This window comes from Neoarius graeffei, chromosome 14 (genome assembly GCF_027579695.1).
Source record: "Neoarius graeffei isolate fNeoGra1 chromosome 14, fNeoGra1.pri, whole genome shotgun sequence".
NCBI classification, from domain to species: domain Eukaryota; kingdom Metazoa; phylum Chordata; class Actinopteri; order Siluriformes; family Ariidae; genus Neoarius; species Neoarius graeffei.
In genome coordinates, this window is record NC_083582.1 from 72,342,501 (window position 1) to 72,363,776 (window position 21,276).

General features: G+C 41.3%; 1 protein-coding gene across 1 annotated transcript in view; it reads left to right on the top strand.

Annotated features, from left to right (window-relative positions):
* The window catches only part of ryr2a (ryanodine receptor 2a (cardiac)), a 589,347-nt gene that overhangs the window by 237,671 nt on the left and 330,400 nt on the right, over window positions 1–21,276 (top strand). The window contains exons 11-15 of the mRNA XM_060940301.1: window positions 1,535–1,609; window positions 8,336–8,492; window positions 11,023–11,187; window positions 15,329–15,450; window positions 18,568–18,751. Of these exons, the coding sequence (XP_060796284.1) occupies window positions 1,535–1,609; window positions 8,336–8,492; window positions 11,023–11,187; window positions 15,329–15,450; window positions 18,568–18,751 (703 nt within the window). The remainder of the gene's footprint in view (window positions 1–1,534; window positions 1,610–8,335; window positions 8,493–11,022; window positions 11,188–15,328; window positions 15,451–18,567; window positions 18,752–21,276) is intronic.

The following is a 21,276-nucleotide window of genomic DNA, read 5'->3' on the forward strand; positions in this document are numbered from 1 at the left end:
GTGAAATAAAATGAATGAATAAAACAATAAAGGAGGTCGTGTCCCCCCCCCCCCCCCCCCCCGAACCCATTTGTAAATCAAGTAACCAAATGTGGGGTCATGACCCCTAGTCTGGGAACCCCTGTTTTTGGTATTAAATAACCCCAAATCTGTTGTCCCAGTTTTTGGTGATCATGCCTGAGTTTCCCAAAAGCATCGTAGCACAAAGATCATCGTTAAATGGTAGAGCGAGCAGCCTCCGAGTTAAGATGCTCTTAGCGTTAAAGTGCATATCCTGGACCAATTTCGTTTTTTTTTTTTAATATGAAAGTCTGTCCCTTTACACACTCATCCAGAAAGGTAATTTTGCACAAGGCCATCTGTCTACAGCAGAAAAAAAATAAAATAACAAAACGCGTCTGGAAAAATCCCAAGGGAGTCTGGAGCCAGATTCGTGACGTCACCTGCGGAAGCGCCAGCAGGCTGCAAGAGCTTTGCACGGTTTCAGTGCACAGCCTGTGTAGACCAAGCGCTCCCATTTCTCTCTCATTGTCTGGTATTTTGAGAAACGATGAGTACTAATCCCATCAAGATTGGTGTTGCTACACCCTCCTACGATACATCTGTTAACCATTTTAATAATTACGCGATAACGTTGAAGAGATTTGCAGAAAACCACCAGGTCGTTTTCTCATAAACAAACCAGCGCTGACGTAGGATTCAGAAGGAGGCGTCCTGCACGCGACGTCACGAAAATCAATGTTTCCCGGGAAATCCAAACGCCAAGTTTTTTCAGAGGCGGACCAATTCACCTCAAATGGCTTGATTTCAACTGAATTTTTCTGGTAACCCACCCCTGGTTAGCCAGATTTCTTGTTTTAAATGACAATATTGGCTCGTAAGATGATCTTGAGTTAATTTAGAGTCCAAGAATGCACAATATAAATCACGAGAGGTACAGCAGCAGAATTCTGACCTCTGTTTCAGTTGGATATCTGCAGCAGTGAAAGCGAGCGCACGCAGATCATTTCTACAGTGGCTGAAAGAACATTGTTTTCTCAAGGCAGTCTTGTCTCAGGTTTTTCTGTTCCGTTTGCCATTAAATTGGGCCTTGGGGATTTGCTTGGGTGGCTTTTACGCCAACATGCTTTGAAATATTATCATGCTGGAAATGTAGATGAATTAAGGGAATATTTCTTGTAGTCAGAGTCTCCTACTCTCCTCCACTCTCTCCGCTCATCTCGAGATGTGTGCTGTTTTCACTCTGGGGTTTATGTAACAGGCGAGCACTGTGGCGAGAACTACATTTAAAACCCTGCATGCGTCTTTGTTTATTTGCCCATTGAGGTGAAAAATAAAATTTTCAAAACCTTCACAACCCCTTACTTCAGACATGTCCAACATTTTGTTTTATGGCTGACAAGTCATAGAAGTCTTTTCTGCCCAAAAAGATATTCACAGAGTTTAGAATTTTCAAATAAATTTTTTTTTCTGTGCATTGTGTGTGTTATTATAACTTATTTGTTTATTCTGTTTTTTTGTTTTTCTCTTTCAGGACGGTGCACTATGAGGGTGGAGCCGTATCCACCCATGCTCGTTCTCTCTGGCGGCTGGAAACTCTCAGAGTGGCGTGAGTGCAACACTTGACTTTTCTTTGCATGTCCTGGACAGGTGGACCTGTTGCTCTCTCAAGCTGTTCCACCTGGTCAATCCACACATCTCTATAATGCTCGGATCCTAATACGATTTTGATCACATGCTTGCTGATTTACTGTAGCGTCATGTCAATATGTGAATCAGCCCAAAAGATATGACCAGCTTCCTGCTTCGGTGATCATTCCCGGGTACTCTGGACAAAAGACCATTGATGGGTGATTACGAGTCATGAGCGGTTTCGTTGAACTCGAGAAGAAAGCACGGGGCCATGTGTTATGATGTAATATATCGGGAGGTCAAATGTGGTTTGGAAAGCACCGTTTACACTTGTATAACAATCTCAGATCTTTAAGTGTATAATCCTAGTCCTGTTATAATTGTAGTGTCCAGTGGTGCTTGAAAGTTTGTGAACGCTTTAGAATTTTCTATATTTCTGCATAAATGTGACCTAAAACATCATCAGATTTTCACACAAGTCCTAAAAGTAGATAAAGAGAACCCAGTTAAACAAATGAGACAAAAATATTATACTTGGTCATTTATTTATTGAGGAAAATGATCCAATATTACATATCTGCGAGTGGCAAAAGTATGTGAACCTTTGCTTTCAGTATCTGGTGTGACCCCCTTGTGCAGCAATAACTGCAACTAAACGTTTGCGGTTACTGTTGATCAGTCCTGCACACCGGCTTGGAGGAATTTTAGCCCGTTCCTCCGTACAGACCAGCTTCAACTCTGGGATGTTGGTGGGTTTCCTCACATGAACTGCTCGCTTCAGGTCCTTCCACAACATTTCCATTGGATTAAGGTCAGGACTTTGACTTGGCCATTCCAAAACATTAACTTTATTCTTCTTTAACCATTCTTTGGTAGAACGACTTGTGTGCTTAGGGTCGTTGTCTTGCTGCATGACCCACCTTCTCTTGAGATTCAGTTCATGGACAGATGTCCTGACATTTTCCTTTAGAATTTGCTGGTATAATTCAGAATTCATTATTCCATCAATGATGGCAAGCCGTCCTGGCCCAGATGCAGCAAAACAGGCTCAAACCATGATACTACCACCACCATGTTTCACAGATGGGATAAGGTTCTTATGCTGGAATGCAGTGTTTTCCTTTCTCCAAACATAACGCTTCTCATTTAAACCCAAAAGTTCTGTTTTGGTCTCATCCGTCCACAAAACATTTTTCCAATAGCTTTCTGGCTTGTCCACGTGATCTTTAGCAAACTGCAGACGAGCAGCAATGTTCTTTTTGGAGAGCAGTGGCTTTCTCCTTGCAACACTGCCATGCACACCGTTGTTGTTCAGTGTTCTCCTGATGGTGGACTCATGAACATTAACATTAGCCAATGTGAGAGAGGCCTTCAGTTGCTTAGAAGTTACCCTGGGCTCCTTTGTGACCTCGCTGACTATTGTACGCCTTGCTCTTGGAGTGATCTTTGTTGGTCGACCACTCCTGGGGAAGGTAACAATGGTCCTGAATTTCTTCCATTTGTACACAGTCTGTCTGACTGTGGATTGGTGGAGTCCAAACTCTTTAGAGATGGTTTTGTAACCTTTTCCAGCCTGATGAGCATCAACAACGCTTTTTCTGAGGTCCTCAGAAATCTCCTTTGTTCGTGCCATGATACACTTCCACAAACATGTGTTGTGAAGATCAGACTTTGATAGATCCCTGTTCTTTAAATAAAACAGGGTGCCCACTCACACCTGATTGTCATCCCATTGATTGAAAACACCTGACTCTAATTTCACCTTCAAATTAACTGCTAATCCGAGAGGCTCACATACTTTTGCCACTCACAGATATGTAATATTGGATCATTTTCCTCAATAAATAAATGGCCAAGTATAATATTTTTGTCTCATTTGTTTAACTGGGTTCTCTTTATCTACTTTTAGGACTTGTGTGAAAATCTGGTGATGTTTTAGGTCACGTTTATGCAGAAATATAGAAAGTTATAAAGGGTTCACAAACTTTCAAGCACCACTGTATGAAATAACCAGTGGTCATAATTTCTCCTGGGATTTTTAACATGATCGACCAGATGTTATTCCCGTGTCCAGTTTTAAAATTTTATTTTGGTCCTGCAGTAGCATTTACACCATTGTTCCTGCCCATGTTTTTCCCTCGAGCTATTACGGTTAGGGTTTGTTAGGGTTTGAAGCATGAACAGTGTCCTTAGTCTGAATCTAATAGTGTTGCTCACAGCTCTGCCATTCTTAGCCCTCCAGGGATCCAGTGCTTCCTGTTGGACGTATTTGCACCCTGAAAAGCGTAAACAGTCATATTCACACACCCATGAAGGGTCTGATTACACTCAGTGGGGCCATTTACTCAGAAATCGCAAAGGCAGAAATTTCTTCACTTTGCTTTTTTTTTTTTTTCCTTTGGGTCTCCGTTGCTTTTCGGAAGAGTTTGCACGCTGTACATGCTTTTATGCTTGCGCTAGCGGTTTATCAAAATGACATTTTGAGGTTGAGGCCAAATTCTGGAGCGAGAGCTTTGAATACAGGTATACTTGCACTTTTACTTGACACAGCAGACCTCCTTTATGTACAGATCCATCAGTGGTATATATTTTTATATCAGTGGCAAACTGTTACTATTAGAGCTGGGACCTGAGCTCAGCCTAAACTTAGCCAGACATCAAAAAAGCAACAGGGCAAAGCATCTTGTGGCAGGGATTAGCATCAGGCTGCCAGGTCGCTCCGTTGTGTGTAGCTGTCGATGTTGATTTTAAAAGTAACTCAGTAAATTACACCGGGAAGTGAATACTTAAGTCTGAGTGAAAAACACTGTAGCGAGCGTGCAGCGTGGAAGAAGAGTCTGGAGACAGAAATCTTAGTTTCTCGGTCGTTAGTCTGTGCTACTTGCTCTCGATAGATAGCACTGGTTTGACCGCTTTATTAGCATTCGTTAACACTACTGATGAACGCCACACCGGCTGGAAGGTGACTTCACTGCTGCGCTGACTCGTGGTTAAAGCATATACGCAAAGCCATGGCCTCACTTTCGTTTATAAATGCTTTGAGACCTCAAGAATGGCACAGGAATAGTTTTAAGTGCTAACAATAAATCTAATATAGTAATTTTTACGATTCAAGTGATTTATATAGGTAGCGGTCTGAGTGAATGACCTTGACGTCCGTAACGTCACAGCAGGAAGTCTATCGGTCTCATCGCCATTTCCGCTAGACTAAAACACAGAGCTGACTGCAACTCCGATCCTCCATTTTGAGCTAATTTATCGTCATGCCACATAGATGTGTTGCTGGCAGGTGTAGCAACATGACAGAAGGTGGATTCATGTTGCATTCACGGCCCAAGAATGTTCAAACTGCAAAGATTTGGACACGTTTTGTGAGAAGTTCACGGGCACATTGAGAGCCTATGAAGTGGTCTCTCCTCTGCTCTGCACGTTTTACTGAAGACTCGTACGAGACCTCTGATCTGTTGAGGAGCGTTAGCTATAAGCCCGTATTGAAAGAGGGTGCAGTATTAACAATTAAAGGAAAAGAAAACTACAAGAAAAGGAAAGAGTTTAGTTGCACCAGTCCTCCCGGAGTGAGCCGAGGGTTGTTGGTAAAACTCGGGACGGAACGGGACATGACATATCGCTCGGGCAGTGACCTCCCCGCAGTTGTTGCTAAAACCGGTGACGTCCCGGGGTTTAGTAATTGCCTGAGCCGAGCAGTAATGGCGGAGTACTCAGTATGGAGAAAACAGTGAATGAGTGGAGCAGCTGTTTGATTTCTAAACTGGATATCACTGCCATCTCTCCATTACATGGAAGAAGTGAATGAACGGAGAACTGAACGAACAACTGAAAGTCAGATTGTTTCAAAAACAATCGGCCACAAGATCGGCCTTCAAGAAGCGAGAACACAGACGGGTAAGCTCCGACTCTCATTTGGATAAAAAAAACAACAAAAACACGTTGTTTACCTGCATTTAGATTAATCCATGTAACTTGTATTGTGTGTTTAAGTTAGCAGTTTAAGATTATTTAATTTGCTTCAGAATGTGATTGTCTCAGTTCATCTGATTATTTCATGAGCCTTTTACGTTTTATCAGTGAAAATGCATGCATGTACATGGATGTTGCATAAGTTATAACACCTATCCTGTTTTAATGAGAGTCAACCCACAATCAATGAAGTCAGATCAGTCTTAGTTGAGCAAGTCGGTAACGGTATTTCTTACTTTCACCATCAATTTTTATTGATATGACTTTGGTCTATAGCTGTCAAAAGGCCTCGGCCTTAAAACCGGTTCCCGCAGTGACGTCACGCCACGCACTCAGGGCTGGCTGGCTCAGCGGCGCAGCTCGAATGCCAACTGTGTGGTCGATTTTAACTCTCAAAAATATATTTGTTTTATTCCCATTTATGCAAGAGTCAAGGATGGAGATACTATCCACTCAGAAATTGATTTTATTTTATTTATCCTTTATTTTACCAGGAATGTCCCATTGAGATACATTATCTCTTCTTCCAGGGAGTCCTGGCCAAGGTGGCAGCAAATAAAAAGTTTCAATATACATAGACAACATACACGTAGAACATGCAATATTAACACATATCAGCACACAGGCATTCCAAAAAATGAAAATAAAATAAACACAGACTAACAGACTAAGCACATAGACATTCCAGATGCCAACATTCCAGATGTTATGGACAAGAAAAAATAAAAAAAAATGAATTAAAGATATTCGGGTTAAAAATTATGAAAAACAATGGCACTGTTGTGTGAGAACTGCTTTTAAAAGATTTTTAAAGACATTTAGTGAGGGTAGGGAGTCCAAATGCCAAGTATTTTGTAATGTATTCCAGTCACGTGCTGCTTATGAACGAAAGGCAGATTTGCCCAGTTCTGTCCGTGGAGGTGGAGACTGAAGGAGGAGTTTTACTGATGAACGTGTACTGTACGTGTTCATGCAGAGCGTCAGTAGATTGCATATGCACTGAGGTAGTTTACCCATTCAAGCCTTTGCAACAAATACTCGGCTGTGAGATTTCCTTCGAAGCTGTAGTGATGTCCATTGCACCATGTTATCTAGATTACAGTGACGTGTTCTTGCTGCAGCACCAGTTACAAACCTCAAAGCAGAATGATGAACAACGTCCAGCTTTTTCAGATAGGATGAAGATGCATGCATGTATATTATATCACCATAATCTAATACTGAAAGGGAAGTGCTCAGTCCTAATCGTTTTCTGGCAGTGAAAGAATAGAAAAGCATTTTTTCAAACGGTAATAAAAACCTACTGGTAATTTAGGACGAAGCTTTTTAAAATATTTAAAAATAAAGGTTCTGCGCATCTCCTTTAAGCTCACGTTGGTCTTCGAGAAGGCCTAGGGCAACACGTTTTTGGTCCCTCCCACTATAAATCAAAATCTGATTGGTTAATTCATCTGTCCCTTCCTACATAAACATACACTGCCATGGCCTTCTGTCCCGGCAATGAAGTCCTAACCAATGAGTGAGCAGCTCTAAACTCTTCTCAGCCTGGAGACAACAAACAATCTCATCGGATAACTCTATTTTAATGTTTTCAGGACAATAACCCTGAAACAAATTTGATAGATGATGAGGCCAAATTAGAAGAGAAGGATTATGATGATGATGCCCTTTATTGTCACTAGTCACATGTACCAGCGAAATTAGCCGTCAACCTGTCCGTACATATACAACATACAATTGACATAGGGTAGACAGGACAGGAAGACAGGGATAAAGATAAAAAGGAAACACAACATAAGGAGAGATAAGGAAAAAAAGAACACCCCCCCCCCCCCCCCCCCACTATGCTCCTGTCAGGAGTACAGTGTAGGAACATTTAAAAAAAACCTTTGCACATAAGCACACAACAACACAAGTACACTTTAAACACGGGACTTGGGGGGGGGGGGGGGGATAAGGGGTAAGGGGGGTAGGGGAGGAGGTAATCCAGCGCAAGCAAGCAGCCGTCCGGTCCTGCAGCCATGACAGCGCTGGTCACGCACCCGCTTGTCACACTGGGGGTAAATATGGCAACTGCGGAGAGTTAGAGAAGGAATGCGAGAGTGTCTCCCAGCAGTGACCTTCAGGGGGAAATGTTGCCTCAGCAACGGCCTAAACCAAGGCCGGTGCTGTCTCAGGGCGCCGAATGTCGATAAGATATGAATTGTTTGGTCTTTCCAGACGCAGTCTTTGCATGTCCACACCGCTCGTCCATATCTGTCCATTCTATTCAAATTGATCTCCGAAAAACATCTTCCTTGCAAAGCTGAAAGCTGCTCCGAGATAACAACCATGGAGGGAGAGGGAGAGCAGAAAATGCGACCGCCTTCCGTGGAAGCACGGAGAGGAAAAAAAAAAATGAAGTTATGAAAGAAATTCAATAGAACATTTGAAATGCTATGTTTGGGCCTTCTCTGAATGCCTAGGAAGCCCTGATGGTTCCGCTCTGTTTTCGTCATCGTTTAGCTTTGCAGTCAGTAATCGGGCGTGGAATGCAGTTATTAAGTTGGCCCAGATAAGATGGCGCTGAAAACATGGAATACGCTAACTGAAAAATAAACTTTGACATTGCCTTGTTTACCAGCTCGAGTGGAGGAGCACGGGTGAAAGGAGCTGCTGTTTGAGAGTGACGCTGATGAATGAAGGTGATGGCGTCTGTTGATGCTGTTGATCGTTTTCTCTCCAGCTGGAGTGGCAGTCACATTCGATGGGGTCAGCCGTTCCGTTTACGTCACGTGACCACAGGGAAGTACCTCAGCCTGCTGGATGATAAAGGCCTGCTGCTGATGGATAAGGAGAAGGCCGACGTCAAATCCACCGCCTTCTGTTTTCGCTCCTCAAAGGTGAACTCATTATAAGTGAGCGAGCGGTTTCTGTCCTGCACCTATTCATAATAAACCTCAATCATTAGCAGGCATTTAAATACTACTGGGTCTGTAGAAGGATTATTTATTTATTTATTTATTTTTTAATTGGTCTATCCCTTTGGATTGGGGTTGTTTGGATTTTAAGATGCCTGTGAATTGGTTCTCGATATGAGAACAACGCACCAGCACCATTACCATGGACACACTTGTATCGTGACCCATTAATTATGCTAATTTGCATTAATTAGGCTATTATATTAATAGGCTTGCTATCTAGCCAAGTGGCTCACAGAGGATGCTTTTACGTAGTTAGATTACCGCATTTTCTCCTGAAAACTGATGTTGGCACTTTTGAGGGAAAAAAAAACCAAAGTGGACAGACAGCATGCCAAATCCCAACACACGATATGCCATAATGAGACCCACAAGGACACATGGGTGATGAATGAATGGAATTCATTGAAATTGAAAGAGAATCAGATAAAAGAGAATAAGCAACAAAACGGCGAGAGGGAGTGGGCTTGAGAGAGCGAAAAGACGGAGTGAGAAATTCGAGGTTGAATGAAGGTTACCGAGTGAAACGCAGCATGTGTGTGAGAGAGCAAGAGGTGTCCGGCTCAGAAAGTGTGAGAGTCCTCCTCGGTGTTCCCTCTCACTGTGGTGCGTGTTTAGATTTATCTCAGCTTCATGCCACGGCTCTGAGCGACACACTGTGAACTCGAGCAGCTCTCGGGGATGTAATATGTGCTCACTTGAGCTCGGATCTACTCAGACTGACTTTGTGGCACAGAGAGTGTTTTTTTTTTTTTTAAACAGAAGAAAAATGGCAGGGTGTACACTACTGTTCAAAAGTTTGGGGTCACTTTGAAATGTCCTTATTTTTGAAAGAAAAGCACTGTTCTTTTCAATGAAGATCACTTTAAACTAATCAGAAATCCACTCTATACATTGCTAATGTGCTAAATGACTATTCTAGCTGCAAATGTCTGGTTTTTGGTGCAATATCTCCATAGGTGTACAGAGGCCCATTTCCAGCAACTCTCACTCCAGTGTTCTAATGGTACAATGTGTTTGCTCATTGCCTCAGAAGGCTAATGGATGATTAGAAAACCCTTGTACAATCATGTTAGCACAGCTGAAAACAGTTGAGCTCTTTAGAGAAGCTATAAAACTGACCTTCCTTTGAGCAGATTGAGGCTACATCCACACGACAACGGCAACGAGATGTTATTAAAAAAATATCGCGTCCACATGGGCAACGGATCAGTAAAATATCAGGTCCATATGGCAACGCAACGCTTGCTGAAAACGATGCAATATACACATGCCACACCTCTAGGTGCGCTGTAAGACGGTCCCATCGGAGACACCAGGACAATAGAAGAAGTAAGGACGCATGCGCATAAACTATTATGCGCGAGACTTCATATTAGCCACAAAGTCGGAAAATCTGTTCGTAAAGTTACGTTATAATGACCAAATACAATGAAAAGTATTTTTCCAGTCTCGCCTGTGAAAGGTAATCCCATGTGATCTCGTTTGGATGGTAAACCTGTTGGTACAGTTAAATGCAGCACATGAATGAGGCATCTTTATTCTCCGCTTTTCCCCATCCAATATGGCGGCGAGGATGACGTATGATTCTATGCGGAAGGCGGCGTCTTTAATGGTCCGGAATAAATTGAATGCTACACGTTGATGGATTAATTTGTTCTTCTACGCCCTTTTTGAGGAATGTATTGTAGGACTTAAACCAACATCTGAAGAGGTGAGATCGCTCCTTTTTTTCCCTATTTTTGCTGGCGGGATTGACTCTGCCCTAAGGGCAGAGTCTCTCACTCTCTCTCTCTCACTTTGCACCATTACACAATAAATATTCACAGTGAAAATATTTTGTAAGCGCGTTTCGTGAACCAAGTTATAGGATTTGTTGACAACTCGCATCGAGTTCGTTACACTTCTACCCGGCATGAAGCACTGACAGTCATGTGGTTGTGACGTCATCGTAAACAAATCCATTCTACTCATCCAGACGACTTCGCAACGGCGCCGTTGCCAGATCTTTCCACTCTGGAACCCGTTCTCAAAAGATTTCGTTTTGGGGCACCCAAAACGCCGGTGCTGTGTGGACGCCAGGCCGAAACGATAAACAATTTTATCAGATTCACCTGAATCTGTTGCCGTGTGGACAGGGCCTCAGTTTCTGGAGCATCACATTTGTGGGGTCGATTAAATGCTCAAAATGGGCCAGAAAAATGTCTTGACTATATTTTCTGTTCATTTTACAACTTATGGTGGTAAATAAAAGTGTGACTTTTCATGGAAAACACAAAATTGTCTGGGTGACCCCAAACTTTTGAACGGTAGTGTAGGTTCTTTGTAGGCTGGTAAGGTTTGGGATTAGTGATAGCATAATATTTCTGCAGTCGATTCACAGTTAGAACCTAAATACTGAGCACTGTATATATTTGTGTCCTTCTCTGTGACTCCCCGTTGCCTCTGTCAGGAGAAGCTCGATTTCGGCTTGAGGAAAGAGGTGGACGGGATGGGCGTACCGGACATTAAATACGGCGACTCCGTTTGCTACATCCAGCATGTCGACACAGGCCTCTGGCTCACCTACCAATCAGTGGACGCCAAGTGTGCACGCATGGGTGGAGTCCAGAGGAAGGTGAGTAGCTCCAGACCTGGCTTGTAAATAAAATCTAACTTTAGCCAACATTGAACCAGACTTGATTTCCATTGTTGGACTCAAATGATGGGAACACTCGCTTGGCTTAGTAAAGGTGTTGTGTCACCACGAGCCAACCGAACAGCCTCGGTGTGCTTTAGCATGCATTCCGCAAGTCTCTGGAGCTGTGCTGGAGGAATGAACACCGACATTGCCTCAGTTGGTGTTTTGATGATGATGGTGGATCGTGTCGCTCCAGAATCTCTCATACAGTCCATCATACAGTTCGTATGGGTTAGGTTCAGTTAGGATAAAAATTTATCATTTTCATCCTCATCAAACTGTTCAGTGATTCCTTGTGTCATGTAGATGGGGGTGGAGTCATTCTGGAACAGGCCACTCCCACCGAGATAGAAATGTTTCATTGTATGAAAAGTGAGCAGTCAGAAGAGCTGCAGTATTGATTTGCAGTCTTCTCTCGAAGGGAACAAGTGGACCTCAAACGTACCAGCAAAATACACTGCAACCCTGCTATAGCGAACTCTTTTTTTTTTTTTTTTTTTTTTTTTTTTTTTTACTACGAACTTTCGCATACAACAAACTAAGTTCGTGTTCCCTGACTCTAATGACAACGAGTCAGAGTCTTAAAAAATAACCCCAGCACTGGGCCGTGTGCTCCTCTTACCGCCATAGACAAACGATAAGTAATCAAGTCCGCAGTCAAGTTAACAATACGTGTTAACGCCATAAAACAAAAGCTTAACTAGCCTAGCTTAGGTGTCCATCACTAACGGTGATCGTTGGTGATCATTGACTTCAAAAGATCCCTGAAAAGGACTTTATTTTACGAGCTAAAAGCAGTTTTACTCGAGTCTTTACTCCGTAAATATCGTTGTCATGGCTACTCGTAAATGTAAGATACTCTCCGTCTGTCAGAAAATGCAGGCAGTAGACGGATGTAAATCACTGGAAGAGTTTTATTTGAAAACGCGCTGGCAAACCGATCCAAAGAAACAGGGAATGGTCAGGCAAGGCACAAACAGGATATCAAAGGCAAAATGCAAAACAGAGTCGGAAACCAGAACGTCAACACAGTGCTACAAAAAGCTTAGTAACGTGAGACACAAGGGACAGCGTGTATACTTTGCAAAGTGCGTGTGCAGTGAAAGTCCTTATAAGCGTGCGCTGTGATTGCGCTCTAATCCAGAACAGGTGCATGGTAATTAGTCCTAACGGCGCTGCGTGCATGTACGTGAGTAGCAGTTCGAGGCGTGCTGGCGCGTACGAGCGGATGTGACACCGTCAAAGACAAATTTCATATCATGGACTGTCTAAAGCACAGTGAGAAAGCAACAAATTTGTCTAAAGAATACGGTATCCTGAAAAAAATTCAATTTCAACTTTTAAAACAAAAGAAAAAGAGTTTCGAGACTTCGTCCATAACTGCAATCAACATGACGGGCTGAAAAGAAAGAAGACGCAGCAAGCAAATGACGGCGAGTCTGACTTATTTCCTTTACTTCATAAAAATATACGTGAATGAAGCGTAAATATAAATTAAACACACGGTCTTGTTTTACATTACGAGTGAGTGTTTGTTTGGTGTGACAAGTGAGTCCATTTCAAGTATTACGAACTTTTCGGTATGACAAATTATTTAGACGTCTCCCAGTGAGCTCGTTATAGTGGGGTTGCAGTGTAAATAAATGCCCCCACAGCGTAACTAGAAGTATTCATGGTAACAGTTGTATGGTAGTTATATTTGTATTATAATACATTTTACTTAAAGAGCTCTTATGTGTTTTTCTCAGACGTGTGTTTAAAGTAAATACACCTCTTGCATCAAAATAAACCCTGACAACGTTAAATTTATAGCTTACAGTATTTCACTATATACGAATGTCAGTGTTTTGGACCTTTACAAATTCAAAAACATTTCAGTGGCAGGTGAGATTGAGTGGGTTAAACGCTCAGATTTTCTGCTGAAGTCTTTCAGACGTGTCCATGTGTGAGCAAAGGGAACGGAAGTGTGTTTTCGCTCAGTATAACCCGTATGGATGTAAACTTACTGACACTATTAGTTTAGATTAATGGTTTTATTCATATGAGAGCGTCCCGAGCCGATTAAGAATAAGAGTCTTGTTAGGAAGACGTAAAGCACTCGGTCATTTACTCCTGTGGTACACAGGAAAAGTACGCACACTGCAAAAAATTAAAAATCTTAGGAAGTTTGTCTATTTTCAAGTCAAAACATCTAGCCACCCTTATTATATATGGAAGCAATTTTGTGCCAAAATGTTCATACAATACTTTTGAAATATCAAACGAAAACGACAAATCGAAATACAAAAAAAGAACAAAAAGTCAATTTTTTTAGACTGGCAAACAAATTATTCATGTAATCGTGCAAAATATCAGTAATTTATTTTGGTTGCGATTCCAGCTTTCTCGTTTGCGCTCCCTGACTTTTTGCTTGCAGTTTTGGCACAAACTTCCCGTGTGGGTGGGCTGTCCAGGAATGCACTCCCATTGGCTAACTTGTGTTTGACCGACAGCTACGCTCAGCCATTCCCTACTCGGATTCTGGCGGACTGTTTGACGAGTGGCCGATCCATTGACGGTAAACAAGGATCGAGTCGACTTCAGTGGCGACTATGATATTGAATTTACACTTTGTTGAATTAATTCAGTATCATAGTCGACACTGAAGTCCACTCCATCCTTGTTTACTGTCAATGGATCGGTCACTCGTCAATCAGTCCGCCAAAATCCGAGTAGGGAACGGCTGAGCGCAGCTGTCAGTCAAACACAAGTTACCCAATGGGAATGCATTCCTGGACAGCCCACCCACACGTGAAGTTTGTGCCAAAACTGCAAGCAAAAAGTCAGGGAGCGCAAACGAGAAAGCTGGAATCGCAACCAAAATAAATTACGTCAAACAAAACTGAGAAAGACACGGAACAAAAATAAAAGGTTTCTGAAGAGTAATAGACTGATATTTTGCACGATTACATGAATAATTTGTTTGCCGGTCTAAAAAAAATTGACTTTTTTTGTTTTTTTGTATTTTGATTTGTCGTTTTTGTTTGATATTTCAAAAGTATTGTATGAACATTTTGGCACAAAATTGATTCCATAATTATAAGACATAATTGCCCAACAAGCAAAACCTCATTTAGCTAGAAAGGCTAGTTTTTAGACAGTCCATCTTGAAAATCTTGTATAGACAAAATGTCTTGAAAGTCTTATTTGGAGCACCTTTGAAAATAAAACAAGTTGTTTTTTTTTTTAAACAAGTAAGTACATTTTGGACATTTGTCAAATGTGGTTCATCTTGTTTCAAGAAAAAAAAAAGTATGCTTGTTTTGGGAATAAATGAACTTTACTGAAATCTTTGAATCTTGCCCCCAAAATGCACTGTTGCTTTGGCGTTGTGTAAGCACTGTAAGTCAAAATGCGTAGACTTTTTTTTATTTTTTTTGGTGCCTGAGGTCCTGGGGAAGTGGGATCTTAAGAGATGTTTTAATGTTTGAATGTTGAAATGGGGGAAAAAAAAAACAAAACTTGTTGCAATGCTACACGTGTCGTCAACTTGATTCAAGATAGTCTCTGGTCTCATATCTAGAGTATTTTACTAATTACAGGTCACAAAAGGAGAATCTTTTAAGCTAGCAATGCTTAGTTGTAGAATTTAACAATCCTAATATTAGTATATTTATCTTAAATTCAGTTTTTACTGCTAAGACTTCGTCATGAATTTACGTGAAATACCCTTAAAATGAAATAAATAAAAATGACTCGAATGGCTAAATGTAAGAAGGACGATCTTGTTATAAGAACTATTTTGATTATTTTGAGTTAATCAGATCTCGCATAATAAGTTCACCAATCTTATTTTGGAATTATTTCATCTAAAATCAGGTTAGAGTTTTCATCTTACTTTAAGAAATCTTACCAAGTCAAATTTGACGAGTTCCACTGGCAGATTTTTTTTTCACCTGATTCAAGCAAATATGCTTTGTTTTAATCTTTTATTTCTTATTTTTGAAAGGCCATTTTTTGCAGTGCACGCACAGCTGCATAAAGACAGATATGAGAGAGAGAGAGAGTTGAGCTTACATCATGTTTGTTATGTGATTAGGCTATAATGCACCACGAGGGTCACATGGATGATGGCCTCACCCTTTCACGCTCCCAACACGAGGAGTCCCGCACTGCCAGAGTCATCCGCAGTACAGTCTTCCTGTTCAACCGCTTTATCAGGTAACACACCTACATACTATTTCTGTTGCTAATGCCTAATTGCTAATCATCACAAGTAGCCTCAATGCCTCAATTTCTAAAAAAAAAAAAATGCAGTTTCTGGATGTATGTATGCAAATCCTAATTATTTTGCTGAAGCTTTAAAGGGGCAACAGTATTTGTAGGTTTTTTTTTCTTTTATTTCTTACTCATACAAGTCACCTAGAAAATTTCTAGAACATGATTAAAAACAGTGTATTATGAGGCTGAGAAAACCAGTTTGAAAAAGCGTGGGCTGTGACGGTGTTTAAACGGGCCGCCTGTCAGTTTTATAGACACTTCCCAATGCCGCTTCACTCCACCAGATGATAATTCTCCTGTAAATAAAAAACAAGAGTCTGTGCTTTGATAAAACTTTACACTACCGTTCAAAAGTTTGGGGTCACTTTGAAATGTCCTTATTTTTGAAAGAAAAGCACTGTTCTTTTCAATGAAGATCACTTTAAACTAATCAGAAATCCACTCTATACATTGCTAATGTGGTAAATGACTATTCTAGCTGCAAATGTCTGGTTTTTGGTGCAATATCTCCATAGGTGTATAGAGGCCCATTTCCAGCAACTCTCACTCCAGTGTTCTAATGGTACAATGTGTTTGCTCATTGCCTCAGAAGGCTAATGGATGATTAGAAAACCCTTGTACAATCATGTTAGCACAGCTGAAAACAGTTGAGCTCTTTAGAGAAGCTATACAACTGACCTTCCTTTGAGCAGATTGAGTTTCTGGAGCATCACATTTGTGGGGTCGATTAAATGCTCAAAATGGCCAGAAAAATGTCTCGACTATATTTTCTATTCATTTTACAACTTATGGTGGTAAATAAAAGTGTGACTTTTCATGGAAAACACAAAATTGTCTGGGTGACCCCAAACTTTTGAACGGTAGTGTATGACAAGACACAAAGTAAACCCGTGTTGCCAAAGGGGGTCGAGTTGGACACGGAATCATCACTGTTGCTGACATGAAGGTGTGTAAACGCAATCTTTGAATGGCTGTTTTTACATCATAAATCGAGTTGATGCCTGTTCATACAGTAAATGTAAAAATCCAGATGAGGCAACGCTATGGAAAGTGCCTTTATAGATCTACTGGATATGCAATACTAGCTAAGTCCTGTGCAGCTAACTATGTATGCTACCTAGGTAACACCAGAGGAGACGATAAGCTTAAAAGCTCATGAGAGTTCATGAGAAAGAAAATTAAAACAGTGAAGGCACTCCTGACTGGTCTCGCAGCAGCAAATTGGTGGAAGTTCTCGTGAGTTTTTCAGCCTTCCTTGTTAGTTAGTTAGCATTGTTAGCTGTATGGTAGTTGGCTAATGATGCTAACTAGCTCACACTCGAGAGTGACACGGCTGAAAAACGCATGGGAACGTTACAAAGGAAAACATGCCAGAGAACGCATTAGCACCTTTAATTGAAGTCAGTCAGTGGTATCATGTCTCTCGGGGTTCGAGTTCATCAGTTTAACTCATAAATCTCGACATCCTAGCCAAAATAGTACAGCAACGCTATTTAAATAATATTGGCTCGCTTTGAGTGGTATATCAGGTGTATTCCATTCAGCTAGCATAATATTGAACGAGTTGAAGACGAGTAGCTGAAACAGAATATATCTGATATGCCACGAAAAAAGCCATTATTATTATTACACATTCCTTTCGGGTGTTCAACGCATCTTTCTTTCAAAATTCTCTCAAAAGCTTTCGTATTTAACAAACCAAACCTGGTGGCCATGTTTGTTTACAAATTGCCACCAGTCGCTCACTAGCATGAAAGTTTTCCGTCTCCGACGTGTGACGTCATGTTGTCTTGACAACCATGCAATATCGTAAACGATATTCAACGCTCATTCTCCATTGGGTAGAGTGACGTAATATTCATAGGATAAGCGAAATGCTAATAATATTGCATGCTATTGAACCAAATGAATGAAACCCGCTAGAAGGGAATAGAACACATTTTTATTCCATCAAAAAGGTGTCCTGTGTGGATAATAATTCAATAATATTGGCTGGCTTTGAGTGGTGTATCATATTCCATTCAGCTAGCATGATACTGGGGTCGAAGATGAGTAGCTGAATGGAATATATCTGATAGATCATGAAAAAAAGCCATTATCATTATTATTATACCTACACACTCTCTTCATATCAGCATCAGCATTCTCAAAGGCCAACGCTAGCCTACCTGCGACTCAGTGCTGTTAGTGCGGCAGTTCAGTTACCTTCCAGCTGGTGTAGCGTTAGTGAAGGCCAATACTAGCGCAGTCAAGCCAAATATTATTATTTTCCCGGTGTAATTTACTAAGTTACTTTTAAAATCAACATCGACAGCTACATACAATGGAACGACTTGGCAGCCAAAATTCTCTCAACATCTAATGCTTTTAATGAAGCAAACCTTACGGCCATGTTTGTTTACAAACTGTCAGTCACTCGCCAGCGCGGAAGTTTTACATCTCCGACGTGTCTCTTTTCCAGTTTTTCGATGTCCATTGGTATGTTTTTCTCTTGTAAATATGCGTGAAGTATATATAATGAAGTTTTGGTAGCCTTTCCGGTGTTCAGCACGTCTTTAGTTTCAGTTTATTTATTTAGTGCTTAAACCGAGCACCGGATTTAGCCTCTCCTGTCTTTCCCAATGATTGTGCGCATGTGCAGCAGAAAAGTTTTGTCATTGGATCTTCGCATGAGGTCTGATGTGTGGCGTTGTGTTGTCTTGACAACATGCAATATTATAACATTATTGCGCGCTCATTCTCCATTGGGGAGAGTGGCGTAATACATGTAGGATAAGCGATATGATGACAATATCGCATGCCGTCAGTAAACCCACTAGAAGGGAATAGAATACATGTTTTTATTGCATGGAAAAAGTGGCCCGGATGTATAATATTACACCTTCCAGCCCAAGGACATTTTTCCATCAACGTGTTATTCAAGAATTCCTGAATTAGGAAAGAAAACGGTTCAATCTGGCAACAAAGCATGCTCCGGTCTGCCCTGTCTATGTTGATAAACCTCATGCAGTAATGGAGGGTTTGTTCACCTCTCTTTCTCTCTCTCTGTTCCTCCAGAGGTTTGGACACTGTCAGTAAGAAGGGAAAAACCTCCATGCTCGATCTGCCAATAGAATCGGTCAGCCTGAGTCTCCAGGATCTGATTGGCTACTTCCAGCCCCCTGATGAGCACTTAGAACACGAGGACAAACAGAATCGACTCCGAGCACTGAAGAACCGACAGAACCTCTTCCAAGAGGAGGTCTGTAACCGCGTTCGGGCTTACAGGATGGATACACTGCTCAAAGAGTGCTCCATTTCCATTTACGTTCCATTTCACTGTCCTGAGGTTCTGCGACTGAATATTAATTCGTGTTTTGTTCAATAAGTGACGCATGTTTTTCATCTTCTTTCTTTAATGCGATACAAAGGCATAATGTAGGCCTACTGTTAATGTTCATTCTGTCTCTCTGTTAAAAATATTATAGAGCGTCATTAATATGAAATTAAATGCGATTTAATTTTGAAAGTCCCAAACGTTAGAGATGTTTTCACACATCGGTGATCATTTTTCTGTTGTTGGTGTGTAACATTTGCTCCAAATATGGATGCGTTTAAGGCAGCTGCTAATGCATATTTTCTGGACTTAATTAAATAATGTTGTCAAACGAATTAGTCATTGTTGCTAATTTGTGATGTAATAGTCGTGTGCCTTGTGCCATGGGTCGCTTTTCATCTCGTTTCATGGCTCCATCAGGCCTTTTTGAGGTTACGATGTCTTCAAGCTACTGTAAATTTATGCACATCGTTGCGTAACTTTTCTCCATAACACACGTTCGTCTGTATTTCTGTTGCTTGTTGCACGTCAGAGTTCTTATACAAAGTGTCACGCGGGAAGTTTATTTCTACTGAAAATCAAAAGCACAGTGAATTCTGCTAACATTCTTGTAATCTTGCTGGAGCAAGTTGTCCAACAGAAAACCATGACTTGGACCTTTATTTTTGGGTTTGTGCGATATCGTGTGTGTTAGGGTGCATCAGTTGCCCCCTAAAAATGAAAAGTTCCTCCGATCATGATGCGTTTTTGTTTTTATGTTCCTTTAGGTAAGAAAAAACACTGGGTGAAATATTTTGACAAAATTCAAATGTTTAAAGGTCCCATGGCATGAAATTTTCACTTTCTGAGGTTTTTTAATGTTAAAATGAGTTCCTCTGACCGTCTTAAGTCACCCCAGTGGCTAGAAATTTCATAATGTGTAAACCAAACTATGCCCAACATTTGAGAATGGCGCGTCAAAACGGCGCGTTGATAAACTCTTCCCTTGCCTACGTCAGCAAGGGAGATGATCCCCACGCCCCCCCTCTGGATTCCCACCCACTGTATGGATTGCCCGCCCAGCTCAAAAGTTGCCACCAAACATGGAAGTTGCGCTGCACATGGATGTGACAACACAGAAAGGAGTCTGTTTTTACTGCCGACGGGAGAGCCCCTGAAGACGCAGTGGCTTAATTTTATTTACTCCAATAATACGCCGTCGAGTCTACCTAAGACGGTGTATGTTTGTCGGAAGCATTTTCCTGATGAATGTTTCCACAACTTGGGACAGTACAGGGCAGGTTTTGCACATCAACTGTCACTGAAGCCTGGGTCCGTACCAAGCATCCCTGCCGCATCAGCCACAAACACCGAACAAGTAAGTGTATAACTGTTAAGTCGTTTTGCTGTGTTTTAAAATCGGTGCCACGTTAGCCTCGCAATGGCTACATTAGCTGTGCAGCTAACCGCTTCCTGCAGTTAGCCAGGTACTCTGCGCTACAAAACCAAAAAGCATGCAGCATGCTCTGTTATAATAGCCAATCAAAACAGTTTTTACAAAGACACCCACATTCTTTTTTTTTTAAGTCACTCGTTCATTTTATTTGTTTGTTCAGTAAAAACCCAAACATTTGTTGAATTTATTTTATTTCCTCGCGTCGCACCTTACTGACGTCAGCGCGCGGTATTTTTCCCTTCGCGGTTTGTTCCTTCTCTCTCGCCATAGTAAGACACCCACATCCGCTTGTTCTGACCCACTGGAGGTAGCGTCACAGTGCTGTTAGCCAATCAGAGGTAAGACGTTTACATGTCATGAATATTAATGATAAGACCTGCCTATACCCTTCCCCGCCTCCTGCTTCTCATTAGCAAAACGACGCACTGGGAAAAGCGCTGAAATGGGGCTTTCTCTCAGGAGGCTATATCTACGTGCCGAGGGTTCATTTCGAGAAAGGCTGCGGATATAACATCCGGAAACCTCCACGAGCCCGTTTAAAGCATCAACAAACCACCATGCAATGGGACCTTTAATGGTGGCACCAGGAGCTCAGAGTTATGGAAAAAGCTGCTATTTTATGACTTTTATGACAAAATTTCGATCACTTTTCATGAAACATTATGGCACCTTATAGAGTATACCAAATATCTTAGATACACATTTTTAGTACATATTCTAAATATATTATCAAGCACAGTTTGAGTTTTAGCTGTTCATTGAGTCATTGTTCAACTTCTTTTAAACAATACAAATGTATTATGAATCACATTAATGCTTCTCAATCCCTTGCAGAGGTTCTTAACATGATCTCTGGGTCACAAGAAATCAATAAATGGAGTCCAACATTGTGATTCAAACCTTACGCGAAAACATAAAATTAGCGTTTTTGGCAAAAAAAAAAATGAAGGTCATGGTGCCACCATTAGACTTTTGAATATGGTCAAAAAATTGTACAGGATGTTTTTATTGGTGA